Here is a 14784-nt window from a genome sequence, read left to right on the forward strand (position 1 = left end):
TTCTGGTGGTGAGAAGGCAGTTTGGGAAATAATTTCTATATCACGTGATCAATAGTACTCCACTCCTCTTATGCAATGCTTGGCGCGCTCTTTGGGATGCTTCTACCAGGTACGACGACTACGGAGTACACATTTTGTGTGTACGCCGCCACGAGAAATGCGGCTAGATAGGGTCGAAGTTGAAGGCGATTTCATAATATTCCGATTCTAACAATGGGGATATCCAATAATACTCAAAACGCCGGACTCCTCGCTAGTACGCATTACATGTCTCGTCAGCATTCATCAGGTGTCGCGAGGTCGAATTCAACCCTTGATCGTCTGCCAAAAGTAGTCGGCATAGAATGACTTTGCGAGTTTTGGGTCAATGTTGACGAGATGGACATCGCCCTTGTTGGGATTCCCAATGATAGCCTTTGTGTAGTTACCTGCCTGGTCCTGCTCCAAAGTGATACCGAGTGAGCGATATAGCCAAAGTCGTAATCTGGTAGTAATATTAGCAGGTCATTCAAAAGCCGACGTGGAGTCTTCGTGTCAACGTACATTGTTGGATCATCTGCTTCTCTTGTCCTTCGCGCATTTTCATCTCCCTCGACACCTTGTTCCTCGAGATCTGCCAGTCGATTCTTCAGTCTTTCTAGCTCGGCCTCTAATCTCTCATTCTCGGCCTCAAGTTCTGAAGCTTGTTTGGCGATGCGGAATTTGCGTGTGTCGAGTTGAACGATTTCACTCGTGTGGCGTCCACCATCGTGACTAGCGATAGTTTCTCTGTGTTGCGATGATAAAGTGGCGAGCTGGCGGCTCAGTTTGCGAAGTGTCGTCTCTGCATCGCGGGTTCGCAGGTCGCGGGATTGCTGAAGGGTTGAGAGGGAGTCGTTGACGCGTGAGAGCGCAGCTTTATCAGGAGCAATGTTGAAGTTGGTGACGGTCGCCCGCACGAGCTGTGTTTACGTACAATTAGGAATCGTGCGCCTCACGAAAAGGACAAAGGCGATGACTTACAGTAGCTGGGTCTTCATCGAGTAGCATGTTGGACGACTATGAAGTTGTGTTTGTCTGATGTTAACATTTGCATCGACAAGGCTTGATGATTTGCGATGCTATGAATTTGATGTGGTTGATGGATGAGCCAAGGCATTGTTGATTCATGATGGTCGCGGGGGGCAACCAAGGGCCGGCTTTTGGCTTGGGGAGCTGTTGGTGGCGGTGGACGGCGCAACTGGAGGCAAACCCAGGCGTCCCTATCGAGGGCTATGGAGGGCACATGGGGTGGTCGAGGCACCTCGGCACTCGTCCCTAGGCGATGGGTTGGTGGCTCAGCAGCCCGTCGTCACGCGTTGGTCCACGAGATCATCACGGCCCAAAGGCGCCAAAACCGGCACGTCATAGGCAAGACTGTGCAGCGAAGCCACATCTGATGTTTCTCCGATCGTTAGCATGCGGCGACTTTTGACAGCAGCAAGATTTACGGAGTACGACCACCCTACATTTCATTTGACCCTGCCTGGTCATCTGAGTCTTGCATATTTCACTCACCGGGCCACCTCTCATCACTACACCAGGTAGCGGGCTGTTGTTTTGCGACAATGCCATCTAATTTGCCATGTAAGATCCCTCTCGTCGGCCAGGAATGACGACAGTCTAACAAGATGCAGATGCCGCAGACGCAGAAAGGTCAGAGCATCGGCCACCCGAATTCAACGACGGACACACACTGACCTTGAAACAATAGCGCCTTGAAACCTGCCGAACTTCAGGTCCTTCGCGCCCAGTACGAGAAGGAAGGAGAGTATGTCGGAGTTCAGACAAAGTTCAATTATGCCTGGGTATGGGAGCAGATGGCGCCATGGTGATGCAGAGGACACAACTGACAACCACAGGGCTTGATTAAATCCAATCAACGGTCTGAACAACAACTAGGGGTTCAACTACTATCCGATATCTTCAAGACAACACCTGAACGAAGAAGGGAATGTTTATACTATCTGGCTCTAGGAAACTACAAGTTGGGCAACTACGCAGAGGCTCGTCGGTACAACGAACTCCTGATGGAGAAAGAACCGGGCAACTTGCAGGCGAGTAGTCTTCAACAGTTGATTGATGACAAGGTGTCAAGAGAAGGATTGATGGGAGTGGCGATCGTGGGAGGAGCAGCAGTTGTGGCAGGGATTGTGGGTGGGATGATCATGAGAAGCTCTCGGAGGAGATGAGTCTGCGCTGGCAGGGATTGTTATGTCCATCAGGCATCTGGAGTGGCAGTCGATCTACCTCTGCATCACTGTTACGGCGTTGAGTGTTTGCGGGCTCCTATGAAGACACAGAAATAGTGGATGGAGTCTGACAATCTCGGATATGGCTTGCCGATGACAAGAAAGCGAAAGCAATGGAAGCTAAAAGAGCATCATCACTCAAACAAAACTGTAGTGGCCTGCCCAGCCGGGCATTCAAGCATGCCAAAAAACCGGTTGATCCTATTCTCGTCGTATAGAATTGAATATCAAGTTATTGCGCCCAGTGGATGAGATCAAGGTGGCAAGATTCTTGAGTAAAGTGAGTCCACACCTGTTAGGCGCACTCGTGGATAAGGCTAAGTGGCTAATTAGGGGCTTTTGCGTAAAGGTTCCCCCCTCGGCGCAGCCAGCGCACCCACAACGACCACCAACTCCGGGGGCCTAACGGCGCAGTCTTCCGCCCTAATTAAGTAGATTGTTGGTATGTGTTGGCTTTGGTAGGTATACGTCAATCATCATCACCAAAGTCGCAAACAACACTTTCATCACCAAGATCGCCCTCAAACCACCAAGGTCTTGGTGACACACTCCATTATTATTCCAAGATCCTAACTTGATTCAGTCCGCCATCCTTCTTGCATCTTATTTCTTGCGCCTTTCCTGAAGTGCGATACTTCTAAAGAATTCATTCATCCTCTCCCCGGATATTACTAAACTTTACTTCCTGTGTCATCCACGAGTCCGTTCTACGACACCCCGCAGCCGATATTCTACGAACCATTGGATACCGTCTGACCTCTGGCTTCGTCCTGGCCAAAGGGTCATGGCTAGCCGATTACAAGGCGAGCGAGTTTTCTGCCATCAGTGCGAAAATGAGTGGGATCGGGCTCATGGTGGCTTGACGTGCCCCAGGTGCGAAGGCGAGTTTGTCGAGATTGTTCGTTCCTCGTCCAGATTCGGTTTGATGTGGGAGACTGACATTGCCATAGTTGGAACCCGAGACAAGATCATCATTAGATCACACACAAAGTCCCCCTCAATCGCCGACTGCGCCGCCGATACCACCGCATCCCAATCGCTCTCCCTTGCACGACTTGTTCGGCCATAACCCATGGGAGCATGACGACAGCGACCCTGAAGTGCCCCTGCCTGATCCCCTCCAACACCGACGTTCTCCCAATAACTTCACTACCTTTGAGTTTTCTAATCGCTATAACGCCGGGAGAATATCTATAAGCACTAGGACCGTTCGGAGCGGAGGATTCGGTAACAATGTGAGACTCGATTGACTGCGGGCGCCGGAGAATGATGCTGACCTTTGCGAAGGATCGAGACATGCCCAACCTTGGTCCTCTCCTAGGCCCTCAAGCAAGGCTATTTGGAACATTCACCACGGGTACATTTCCTGGCCGAGACCCTCGGGCTGGACCACAGCCGGGCAACTTGCAAGAGTAGGTTCAACGCAACAAGTTCTCGGTATTGACTGTAAGATGCTAACAAGGCTCAGTTTGTTTTCGATGATGCTCCAGTCTATGCAACAACCCGACGGTTTCAGAATGCAACAACGGGGAGATTGGGACGAGGGTGAAAGAAACCCCGAGCCATATCCCACCCCGTTTGATTTGTTGGGCGCTCTATTCAACCCAGGACAAGGCGGTAGACACGGAGACATGGTGTTTTCTCAAGAGGCATTCGACCAAGTCATGTCACAATTGATGGAACAGAACAGCGGCAGCAGTGCTCCACCACCGGCTTCAGCAGAGGCTATCCAGGCATTAGAAAAGAAGAAGATTGATGCGGAGATGCTGGGAACTGAAGGCAGAGCGGAATGCTCAATATGCATGGAAGAGGTGTCGCTGGGAGCCGAGGTGACGGTGTTGCCGTGTAAGCATTGGTTTCACGGTGAATGCGTGACGGCGTGGTTGAAGGAGCACGATACATGCCCACATTGCCGAAGTCCCATCTCGTCCTCAGCATCTCGACCACAAGGGAGTGAGTCTTCGGGAGGAAGAAACCGACGGGCGTCATCCATTTCAAGTCCTCGGGCACCTGCATCCGACGGAACCAGACAAAACCCAATCCACATACCAGAAACCCCAAGCGAAATGCGAGAAGCTCGTCGACGGTACTATGGAGAATCATCTCAAGATGCAGGACACGACCATCAGGGTTACCGCAGCAGTGAGGAGTCAACGCGGCACTCACGACGAGACAGTCGAGGCCAGCACGGGGACGACAACACAGCCAACAACAATGGCACCAGTACCAACGGTGGTGGAGGTTTTGGAGGTTGGCTCCGACATCACTTGCCCTTTTCATGACCAAGGGTCTACGATGAAGGGGTGAATGATAGCAGAGAAGCGACATGATTGCATTATTGGCACATGAGTTGACTTGATTAGCAGCGACAACAAGCGAAATGCCATTACGAAGCAAATGTACATCTAGGTTTGTATAGATCAAAGCGGATGGCGTGCTCCTTTAGCATGAATGTATTTAGAGGCGGACAAACCAGTTGTGAGGCTAAGGGAGTCCAGTGCATCCTATGTATTGTGTATTCGTATAGAGGGTGTAGTGGTTGTTGTGGTTGTGGTGGTTGTGGTGGTTGGTGGCTGCCTGAAGGAATAATTTCACGTCACGGGGTCTGGGACTGACTGACGTCATTCTTCTAGTCCATTGCACCTGCAGTTGACAAAACATCCAATGAGAAGAAGAATAGCCACTAGTATTTGTCATGATTTAATTGGAGCGTTGGGCTGTGAAGACACTGGCAGGAACGACTGACTGCGCACTGGCAACGTGACCTTTGCAGTCACGTGAAGAATCAATTTCTTGATTGTTTGTTGCCTTCTGTCCTTGTCTTTGCTCTCCTCGTCCCTCGATTTCACATGTCAATCCCTCACCTCAACACTCAACTTCAATCATCATCCATCCATTGATCTGGTCTTGTACTCTCGCCTTTTAACGTTTCATATCTTCATTCGCTGTTCGATTTGCATTTCCATTTCCGCCCCATCCGTCACTCTCATCTTCCTCTTCGTATCCGGCCCTCGGCATCTGTATTTGCATCTAACATACCCTGGTCCCTCGTCTCTCGGAGCCCGCATGTCACCTCCCACCATAGTTTCTCGAACCTCACAATCCACCAAAATGCTTGGTCCGAGGATCTTTTAGATTCTGCATCTGCTACTAGGTACCTACGCATCTTTCTACCTGTCACCAGACCTAGGCCACCTTTCTTTCTTTTCTTTCTTTTCCTCACTCTCTTCTCTATACTCACCCGCCCAACTCTGTCTCTCCTGCTGAGTGCTGTACTCTTGTCCTACTCTCTCATACGTCTCGCCCGGCCACGCTCTGCAATTTGAGCATTGATATGGCTCTGTATCGCTCTGTAGCTGCTGGGAAATAATTTCAACGTCTACTTGTCTACATCTATCTTTCATCATGATAGGTATGTCCCCTCGCATCACATGAAACCATGTCCAAGACTAACCAACCGGTATAGACCATGTCCTAGGCCGACCTTCAAACCAATTTCGTAAGGTCCAGGTCTTTGCCGTTGTGTCCTTCTGGTCTCTCTACCTCTTGAGGTACCTTCCCATCCTCGTACCAACCCTCCGTCGCTGATGCTGACCTCCACTCAGAGGAGACAGACATGGTCCTCCCATACTGCGAAATCTCTCCCTCCGCCTCTCCAAACGCTTCACTCCATGGCAATCTATTGTTTTGACCCTTCTCTGGCTCTATATCTGCCGCAACTTTGCCAAAATCGTTGGCCTCGAATCCCCCGAACCCTTGGCCAACCTGTATAATAGATCTTACTTTCGTGCGACATGGATCACCACTGCCTTGGACGCTGGCTTCTGGAGTGCCATGCGCATTCGCAACAAAAAATTGAAGGATTTGGCTTCCATCATCTTCACTGTCTATTACCTCATCGCCGCCGAACAGGCCGATGAAAAAGTCCGAAAAGTCCGCGCCGTTCTCACTGTCGATCATCTCAGAGTATCCTGGAACAAAGCCAACACTCCCTACCTCGCCTGGTTTACATCCTTGATGCGCCCTCGCTTCACAAAATATCGTCCGCGAAGACTCAAGATCGCACGCCCGCGAGGCTCCGCCTACAAAGATCCCGTCATTGCGTGGATGTATTTCGACGGAACCCTTGCTGAGCTCGAGAAGCAACAAAACTTGGTTCTCGATATCCCTGGGGGAGGCTTCGTCGCCATGGATCCCAGGACAAGTGACGACAAGCTATTGGCATGGGCCGGCAAAACAGGTCTACCCATTCTTAGCCTCGATTACCGCAAGGCTCCTGAACATCCATACCCATATGCTCTGAATGAATGCTTCGACGTCTACACCCAGATCGTCGCCACGAAAGGCCGCTGTATCGGCCTCAACACAAACACATGCCCTCGAATCGTTCTGACCGGCGATAGTGCCGGCGGAAACCTAGCCACCGGCACCGCCCTCATGATCATTCAATCCAACATGACCAGCCACAACAAGCCCGTCCTCCCATCCCCCGCCGGTCTAGTCCTCATGTATCCCGCTCTCGATATGAACATTGGCAGCTGGATGACCGACGACCAAATGGCGTTGATCCGCAATCCCAAAACCGCCAAACGATATGAAACATTCATCAAACGCAAAAGTGAAGACATCGACCGACGATATACCCCCACTACCCCCAAACCCCTCGACGACGGCGAAGACGACCCCAACTTTGACTTCTTCGCCGCCCAAGACGACGGCTTCTCCACCGCCTCGTCACCCACCACCCCATTCAAACGACACGACACCGACGACGTCGAAGCCCAACGACAGGCCGTCGCCAGTTCCAAACCCCAACAACTCAAAACCCGCCTTGCTGTCTCCTCCATCATCTCCTACTTTGGAGATCGAGTCCTCACACCAGAAATGATGCGCGCCATGATCATATTATACGTTGGCCCTTACAACCGACCAGACTTTACCACCGATCACCTCCTCTGCCCCGCCGTCGCACCCGAAAACCTCCTCGCTAAATTCCCCAAAACCTACTTCCTCACCGGCGAGCGCGACCCATTGGTCGACGACACGGTCATCTTCGCTGGTCGCTTACGTCTGGCGAAACTCCACCTTTTTCAAGAACGGCAAGAAATCGGCCTTGAGAAATCCACTGCTGAATTCAATGAGAAAGACCACGTTGAAGTAACCCTCATCCCAGGGATTTCTCACGGTTTCGTTCAATTCGTGTCGATTTTCCCAGAAGGTTGGAAACATATTTTCCGCTGTGCAAGTTGGATCTGTGATATTTTCGATTCTCCGCCACATGAATTGGAAGGTCCGTCTTTGGCGGCGGCGGCCGCCGCTGCGGCAGGTCGGTTTAGGAGTGGGACGTTATCGTCGAGATTGTCAGGTACTCATGGTGGTCATTCGAATGGAAGTCTCGATATAGCGAGTGGGGCACCGGGGACAGTGACGCCGTTCCGTCATCATCAACGCACTTTGACGGGCGAGTCCGTTGACGATGATGCGCCGCTGGCCATGTCTACCATCCCTAGAGCAGACCCTGCTACTGTCACCACGACAGCCACGGCAAATGATCCTTCTTCTTCGGATAGACCCGGGGGCACGATCCCCAAAGAAGATGGAAGAGGCCGAGGTCGTGCCCCAACGACAACTACTTCTTCCTCTACCACTGCCTCCACCGCTACGTCGTCGTCGTCGACAGCCACGACTGCGACGATTGGATCAGCTGATCCTTCTAAGGCGACGACCACTCCGTCGACTGGTAACGGTAGGACGAAACCAGCACGGAATAAGAGTTTATCCTCGTTGGGAAGTGAAGAAGATCTCCTGAAACGACGAATGAAGGGGTTGACAGTTTCGTTGATGGGGTCCGGGTCAGGGTCGGGCTCGGGTTCACATGACTGACTGATATTTGATTCCATGTTGGCCTCTGTGGACGGATTCGTGTATATCTAGTTAAAAATATATATACTCATTCCACCTACCCACGTCATATATATCATATGCATACCTAGGTACACAGACCTTGTAGTCATTCATCGAATGAACTCATTTCATCACATTAACTATGCAATTCCTGGTTTTCTTTTACACCAATCAGAGCAATGTAGCAACATAGTAACGAATCGTTGGCCAAAGCCTCTCGTTCTTGTATTTTCTCGTCTATTCTGGACCAAAACTTGAATACCTCGAGGTAATAGTTATACATACATACATGAATTTCAATACGTCAATGTCCATAAACATATCCATGTCAGGCGTAGATCGCAGGCGGAGATATCATGGCTTCTGTTTGTCCGCTGCTGAGTAGCTCGACTTAGCAAGTTTCCCACCAGTGGACCGTGGTCCATGTAAGCCACGTCACAAGGCCAGCTCGGTCTCCTTGTCTCCTTGTCTCCTTGTCTATCCCCTCACATCTTCGTCAAGTCATTGTCGTCTCACGGAAAACCCCCTCAGTACCGAAAACCTAACACATACCCTGACCTGATCAATCTGTTTTGCTCCTCAGTTTGCGTTTCTTAGTTTCTGGCCACTAGCTAAGCAAGTTTCGCAAACTGGGGCTGGCACTTGCACCTGTCCCTTCTCGTTTCTCCTCTCTCAACGCTGCCGTGGTGGCTGGTGTGATTGGTCGTTGATTGGGACTTTCCATTGGTATCGGTCGCACTGAGAATCTCGACGTACTCTCCGCACTTGGCTGACGTGAATGTTGATGACCTCCTTGCTCAGTCGACTGTGTAATCTGAGCTAATGTTGGGGCGCTAGAGGTTTGTCTGGCCATAGGAGGCGGTGGCGGCGGTGGAGCTTGTCCATATCCTCTCGGTGCAGACCCATGTGGCATAGCGTAGCCATTAACTGGAGAAGGAATTGTGCTTGCACGAGGAGGTTCAGGAGCATAGGCTGGGCGGGACAAAAGACTCGGTGTTCCAAGGTTAAGCCTAGGCGACGGGATTCGAGGCCGTTCAGCCCCAAATCGAGGAGGTGAAGGGTATCTTGGCGCAGATGGGGACGAGATTGGTGGCGCATGGTGATGCTGCACAGGGTGCCCATACGGTCCTGGGCCTTGTGGCGAGTGCTGGGGTAATGGAACAGGTGCTGGGGGCGGTGGCGGTGGCGGTGGAGGTGCACCATACGGCGACGGAGGTGGAGGAGGTCGACTATATGGTGGCTGGCCATAATCTGGAGGTGGCCGGTACAGCGGTGAATGTAGGTAGTGTCCACTTGTCGGAGGCGATTGATGACCAGCGGGTCGTACAGACGACGACGACGACGATGTTGGCCATGGTGGAGGAACAGTTTGCCAAGGCGAATGATGGGGGGGAATTGGTCCAGGTGGATGTGAGTGAGGAGCTGGACTGATCTCATGCGCAGGCCGACTCATTGGATACACAGGCGGTGCTGGTGGCGCAGGCGGAGGAGCATAAGCTGGCTGCTGGTATGGAGGATATGGCTCTGGGGCTGGCTCAGGTTCTTTGGAAGGCTTCTCGCGAGGTTTGATCTGCGAAGGTGATGCAGGTGCTTCGCGCTTCAAAACATGGCACTTGTGACATTGATAAAGCCCCGCTCTCTTCTCATCGGCGACGTTGGCTGGCAAAGTATCCATGGCTTCTGCTTTGACCACACCATTTGTCATGAAAGTGTCACGAATTCCGTTTGGTCCATCACGTTCAAGGCCTGGGTCGGTACGATACCCATTCGCGATTGTTGACGAGTCAACTCCATGTCGAGCAGGTTGACTCATTGGCCACCATTTAGGACTTACATCAGTGAAACAAGAGCAACACTTCTTGCTTCCGTTTGATTTCCTGGCTTCGAACGCCCTGGGTTCACTTGGACCATCCTCGGACGCCCGTGATGACTCGGCTTCTGGGGATGCTCTGAGATCTTGGCCAGGTTGCTTGTCCGATAGAGAATGGCCACCATTGATCACGCCGTTGATGGTAGAAACTCGTCTTTGGGGTGGTTGTACGGCAGGTGCAGTGATCGGATTGTTGAAAGTGAACTGAGCTGCTCTTCGCACAGTGCCAGTCACCGAAGTGTCCACTTGCTTGTAAGTGCGGGCGAACAATTGCATAGCCGTCAGTCCTGTCTCGGTGGATTCGAGCATATCATGAAACTGGCCCTGGGGACCATGATTGGGACACCAGATAGCTGCTGTGACGACCCCGGTCTCAGGACCAAGTCTCATGACGTTGACCAAGTCTCTTCGACTGCCTTTGACGGGGACCACGTCAAATCCAAATTGATAGCCTGCCTGATGGGCACACCCAACGTGGAAAAAGGAGTTGCAGTTGGATTGATGACATTTGATAGTCGGAAGACCATTGGCTTCGCAAATTTTGCAGATGGGTTCGAATCGATCCGGTGGTATGAAACCAACACCTTCGGCATCATCCAGCATCTCCGCATTGCCAAACTTGATTTCCTTTGTCCAAAGAGCACAAGTGATGTGAATCCAATTGTTCCAAGCGGTCCTCTTTAAAGCTTCCCTGGGATTAACGGGACGTCCAGCGCTCTCTTGTTCCATTCGCCATCTTCTGCTAGCTTCTTGGATGATTTCGCGTTCCATGCGCTCCTTTTCGCGATCGCGCTCGGTCTTTTTCTTGTGAGTAGGTTTCACCGGCTCCATAAGATCTTGTTGAGTGTACTTGACGGGACAGAGAACACACTCATAAGTGGTCGAGACCTGCAGCACATGATCATTCCTGCACATGTCGCAGTACCATGGTCCTGTGCTTGACTTCTCTCCCACTCCATAACATGCTCCGTGGACATGCAAACGGCAATCTCGACACTTAAGCAATTGCTGATTGGGGACATCGATGACATGGCAAACCGCACATGGGTGAATTTTCACCTTGGGTGGGTCAGGCTCCAACGGTGGTGGTTCTTGCGGTTTCTCCGGTACCGCCTTCTTCTTTTCTGGCACGACATCGGGCGTGCCATGCGCAGTTGTATCCTTGTCACCTTTCGCTTTCTTTTTGGGAGGCTCATCAGGCTGAATAATGTTGGCGGGGACTTCGAGTCCAGCTTTATTGACCTCGTCCACGGCTCGAGGGGGGATAGGATCGCCGGACATTTGATGTGCTTCAAGGATGAGTCGGAGAAGTTCTTCATCGACTTTCCTCTTTGCGGCTCTGCTACCTGATGATGCGATTTTCTTCGAGATTTCTTCAATGTCCTCGTACTGCACCGCGTACTTCCGCCATAGATAGGCGCATCTCCCACATAGCGCTAGTGTCAACCAATTGCTTTTGTCTTTGCTGTTCTTGGATGATGCATCTTTTGGAATCAGGGTACCAGGAGGAGTTCCAGGTGCTCGCCTCCACTGTCGAGAATGGCGAGTAGCGCAGAACTTGCATTCGAAGCCGCGTTTCTTTTGGACCGCCTTATCGTCGTCGAACGCGGAATCATCATGGTCGTCCGCGACATCGTCAAGCAACTTGGTGACATTACCCTCTTTGTCAACCCGTTTAGATTCTTTTTTCGAGCGCCGGCCCTCAAAGCTACCCCATATCTGGCGTCCGCGATCGGTCTTCTTCCACATGTAGTAGAATCTGACAATTCGAGATTCCTTGACATTGCCGCCAACGTGACGAGCGACTGCGTGTAGCTCACTGCCATATTTGGCAACTCCTTCCTCGAATCGTTTGATTTCTTCCCGATTCAGATCGGGCTGTTTCAAGTCGGCTTTCAGAGACAGGTTCTTCATGGCCTGAAGGGCTTCCTCGATGTTGAAATCCTTCTCGTGTAATTTCTCCACAGCTTTTGTCAAGAAATCGACGGAACAATCGAGCACGTGATACTGTGCGGCAATCGGCTTCACCTTTTCCGTGTATTCATCGACAATCTTCCCATAGTCGTTTGGCGTGGCCACATCGTCGTTGCCACGTTCGGTAGAACGAGAGACACTCGGCATCTTGAAGATAAGCTGAGCCGTATGCTCTTTCTTGCCCTTGATCTCAACGGGCTCATCATGCCCACGAGCTATATATCCCGGCGGTTCGTCCATGACCCATTTGGGACGCTTTTGACGCTGGTCTTTGTCGGTATCGGTGCCGGTGTCTTTGGCCGACTTGCTCCCCTTTAGGTGCACGCTCTTGTACTTGCGTTTTATTTCGGCCGGTTTGACCATTTCGACTGGGCGACCATGCCAGATATTGACATTGGCTTGGTGTCGCGGACCAAGTCTCGAACTTGCTCGAGGATAAATCCGGTCGTCATAGTCGAGTGCATCTTCGACCCGGGAGTGAATTCCTAAATATCTCCAAGGCCACAAGTTGGCCTGGAAAATTTGGTCAGGGGTGGGTTCTGTAGGAGTTTCTTGGGTGACACTGCTTTCCCTGGTCTCCTGAACCTTGGGACCACCGTCATCCTCGTCGTCATCCATTAAATCGTCATCGTCGCCAAAGGCAGCATCGGATCCGGCAGGAGTGTTCCGAGAGTCCAGCCTGAGTTCCTGTGCACGGCTACAGGCGGCACAGGCCCAGGCGAAACCGCGAGCGGGCTTTTTCAGTAACGGAGGCCGGACGCATTGCATGTGGTACGTCTTTTTGCAAACTGCGCAATCCACCGAGTCGTGATTACTGGCAAATTGTTCACAGCGAGTACATTTCTTGCTATCGCTTGTCAATTCCCTCCCCCGACCTATTTCGACAAGGACAAATTTCCATCTCTGATCCAAAACTGTCTTGACCCGTTGTGGAACATTGACGACCTTGCGGACAGGGATCACCTCGTAATAACGGTGCATGTAGCGGTCGTACAACTTGTCAAACCAGAATGAATCTTGCTGAGTTCGGTATTCGTCCAGGTTGCCGACGTCGGACAGATGCTGAATGTTGCACTTTCCTCGAATTGAGGTCAATGGACATGTGTCGGAATGCATCGAAGCAAAGACGACGCGGGTATCTTGTACCCTTCGCAGGATATCTTTGGGGCGATAGTACCAGTTGACACGCATAGCATCGATGGGGGCCTCAGGATCATTCTTTTGGTGCAGGAATTCCATGATTCGGGCAAGGTAGTAGGGCTCTCCAGGAGGTTCGCAGACGAAATAAACGTGGTCTGTGGCGAATATTAGCATTAGTATCGGACAAGAAGAAATGGGCAGGCGTGCTTACCATTTGCTTGAATGGTCGTCCCATCATTGGCGACCAGCTGCTGTTTGGCGTTCAGCCTGTAACCACACTTGGTGAAGCTCATCATGTTTGTTTCGACATAGCCTTTGAATGGAATCGACGCAGTATGCTTAGACCGCGATGAGCCTGAGGTCGTGCCGGCCGAGTGGTGACCGCCAGGATGTTTTCTTTTCTTTGAGGGTGCAGGGGCAGAGGCTGGTGCTGGAGTGGGTGCGGAGGAGGGGGTAGATGCAACAGCTGCAGGAGTATCGTTGCTAGCGGAGGCGGATGCCAGATTTGAGGTTGAATTGTGTGTTTCGCTCGCGGCAGCCGAAGTTCTCTTGCTGGCCCTTTGAGGCTTTGTCAGGGCCTCCAGTTCGATGTCCAAGTCCTTGTCCTCTGCGTAGTTGATACGCTGGCCGCCAGTACGGTTTCTAGAGCGAGTGCCATAGTTTGTAGCAGAGGTGCCATTGGCGTCGACGTTTTCTGCAGGAGGATGTTGAGATGAAGATGACGCTGTGGCAGTCATAGGTTGGGACTGAGGCGTGTCGAGGGGTGCCGCAGGTTCGGGTGCAGGCGAAACGTCCATACTGTCGGGAGGCACGCTTGGCGACCCATGATTCTGAGGTGGCTCAGGGTTGGCTGGAGGTTCTTTGGGAGGAGATGGTGGAGGCACAGCTACGACAGAGCCATTCTCATCTGTCGACATAGCGAGTCGTGGATGAAGATTGCTGGGGGGAGAAGCGCTGAATTATCGCATGGTTGCCCTCACCCAGGACTACTCGGAACGACTGCCCTGCTGCAAGAGGAGGCTGCAGCGCCAGGACGGAATGCCAAACAAAATTTGGGAGCAGCCAATAGCAAGATGAAACGTGTGTACGTGTGTGAGGGGGTAAGCACGTCAACGTAGATAAATGAAGTGATTTAGATTCGTTGCGACGAAGGTGATGTTGATAAAATAAAAGGTAGATGGTTGCTAGGGTGGAAGAGAGGACAAGAAGGTGGTGGGCGGGAAGAAATGTCGATATAGCGTCGATGCCGCGAGGCCAGGTCAGGCGCGAACGTGCCGCGGGTGACTAGGGCGGGCAATTGCTGTGCAGGACTAACGAGGTCCCGTGATTTGGAGCAAATAAACAGCGATTGTGGCCAGGGTGGACAGCGGGGGGAAATATGAGTGAAAAGCCGTGTTGGTATTGGGAGAGGAAGAGGAAGAGGAAAGGATAGAGAGATGAAGTGTGAAAAGGTCGGGGAGACGAAAGAGGGTTAGAGGGAGGAAGTCAAATCCAGGACGGGGACAGGATGGGGAAGGACAAGAGGCCGGCAGAACGAAGAATGGGTTGGAAGGAAGAATTAGACTGAGAGTGACAGGGCCGGCACAGTGCCGAGATATCTAACAACAATAGGTCATGGGCCATAGG

General features: G+C 51.8%; 5 protein-coding genes across 6 annotated transcripts; 3 read left to right on the forward strand and 2 right to left on the reverse strand.

The window, feature by feature from the left end:
• Window positions 1–184: 184 nt before the first annotated feature.
• PV10_08746 (uncharacterized protein) lies at window positions 185–1108 on the reverse strand. The gene is made up of 3 exons (XM_016373817.1): window positions 1003–1108; window positions 544–941; window positions 185–484 (listed from the first exon to the last, which is right to left on the reverse strand). The coding sequence occupies exons 1-3, from the start codon at window positions 1027–1029 to the stop codon at window positions 307–309; spliced, it is 603 nt and encodes a 200-aa protein (XP_016220728.1). The 5' UTR covers window positions 1030–1108; the 3' UTR covers window positions 185–306.
• Window positions 1109–1586: 478 nt separating this feature from the next.
• Window positions 1587–2210, forward strand: PV10_08747 (mitochondria fission 1 protein; the record flags this gene model as incomplete). Its single annotated transcript, XM_016373818.1, has 4 exons — window positions 1587–1605; window positions 1656–1674; window positions 1733–1826; window positions 1881–2210. 4 exons carry the CDS (start codon window positions 1587–1589, stop codon window positions 2208–2210), a joined length of 462 nt encoding a protein of 153 aa, XP_016220729.1.
• An 844-nt stretch (window positions 2211–3054) lies between these two features.
• PV10_08748 (uncharacterized protein) lies at window positions 3055–4552 on the forward strand (the record flags this gene model as incomplete). The annotated part of the gene is made up of 4 exons (XM_016373819.1): window positions 3055–3168; window positions 3221–3505; window positions 3558–3682; window positions 3739–4552. The coding sequence occupies 4 exons, from the start codon at window positions 3055–3057 to the stop codon at window positions 4550–4552; spliced, it is 1338 nt and encodes a 445-aa protein (XP_016220730.1).
• A 577-nt stretch (window positions 4553–5129) lies between these two features.
• Window positions 5130–8272, forward strand: PV10_08749. Of its 2 annotated transcripts, XM_016373820.1 has the most exons (3): window positions 5130–5682; window positions 5737–5821; window positions 5876–8272. In XM_016373820.1, the coding sequence occupies exons 1-3, from the start codon at window positions 5676–5678 to the stop codon at window positions 8151–8153; spliced, it is 2370 nt and encodes a 789-aa protein (XP_016220731.1). In that variant the 5' UTR covers window positions 5130–5675; the 3' UTR covers window positions 8154–8272. The 2 variants fall into 2 exon arrangements, with proteins under 2 accessions (XP_016220731.1, XP_016220732.1); XM_016373821.1 differs by having other exon boundaries at window positions 5737–8272.
• Window positions 8273–8364: 92 nt separating this feature from the next.
• On the reverse strand, window positions 8365–14700 carry PV10_08750 (uncharacterized protein). Its single transcript, XM_016373822.1, has 2 exons — window positions 13370–14700; window positions 8365–13313 (listed from the first exon to the last, which is right to left on the reverse strand). Exons 1-2 carry the CDS (start codon window positions 14073–14075, stop codon window positions 8782–8784), a joined length of 5238 nt encoding a protein of 1745 aa, XP_016220733.1. The 5' UTR covers window positions 14076–14700; the 3' UTR covers window positions 8365–8781.
• Window positions 14701–14784: the final 84 nt, after the last annotated feature.

This window comes from Exophiala mesophila (assembly GCF_000836275.1).
Source record: "Exophiala mesophila strain CBS 40295 unplaced genomic scaffold supercont1.6, whole genome shotgun sequence".
In the NCBI taxonomy this organism is placed as follows: Eukaryota; Fungi; Ascomycota; class Eurotiomycetes; order Chaetothyriales; family Herpotrichiellaceae; genus Exophiala; species Exophiala mesophila.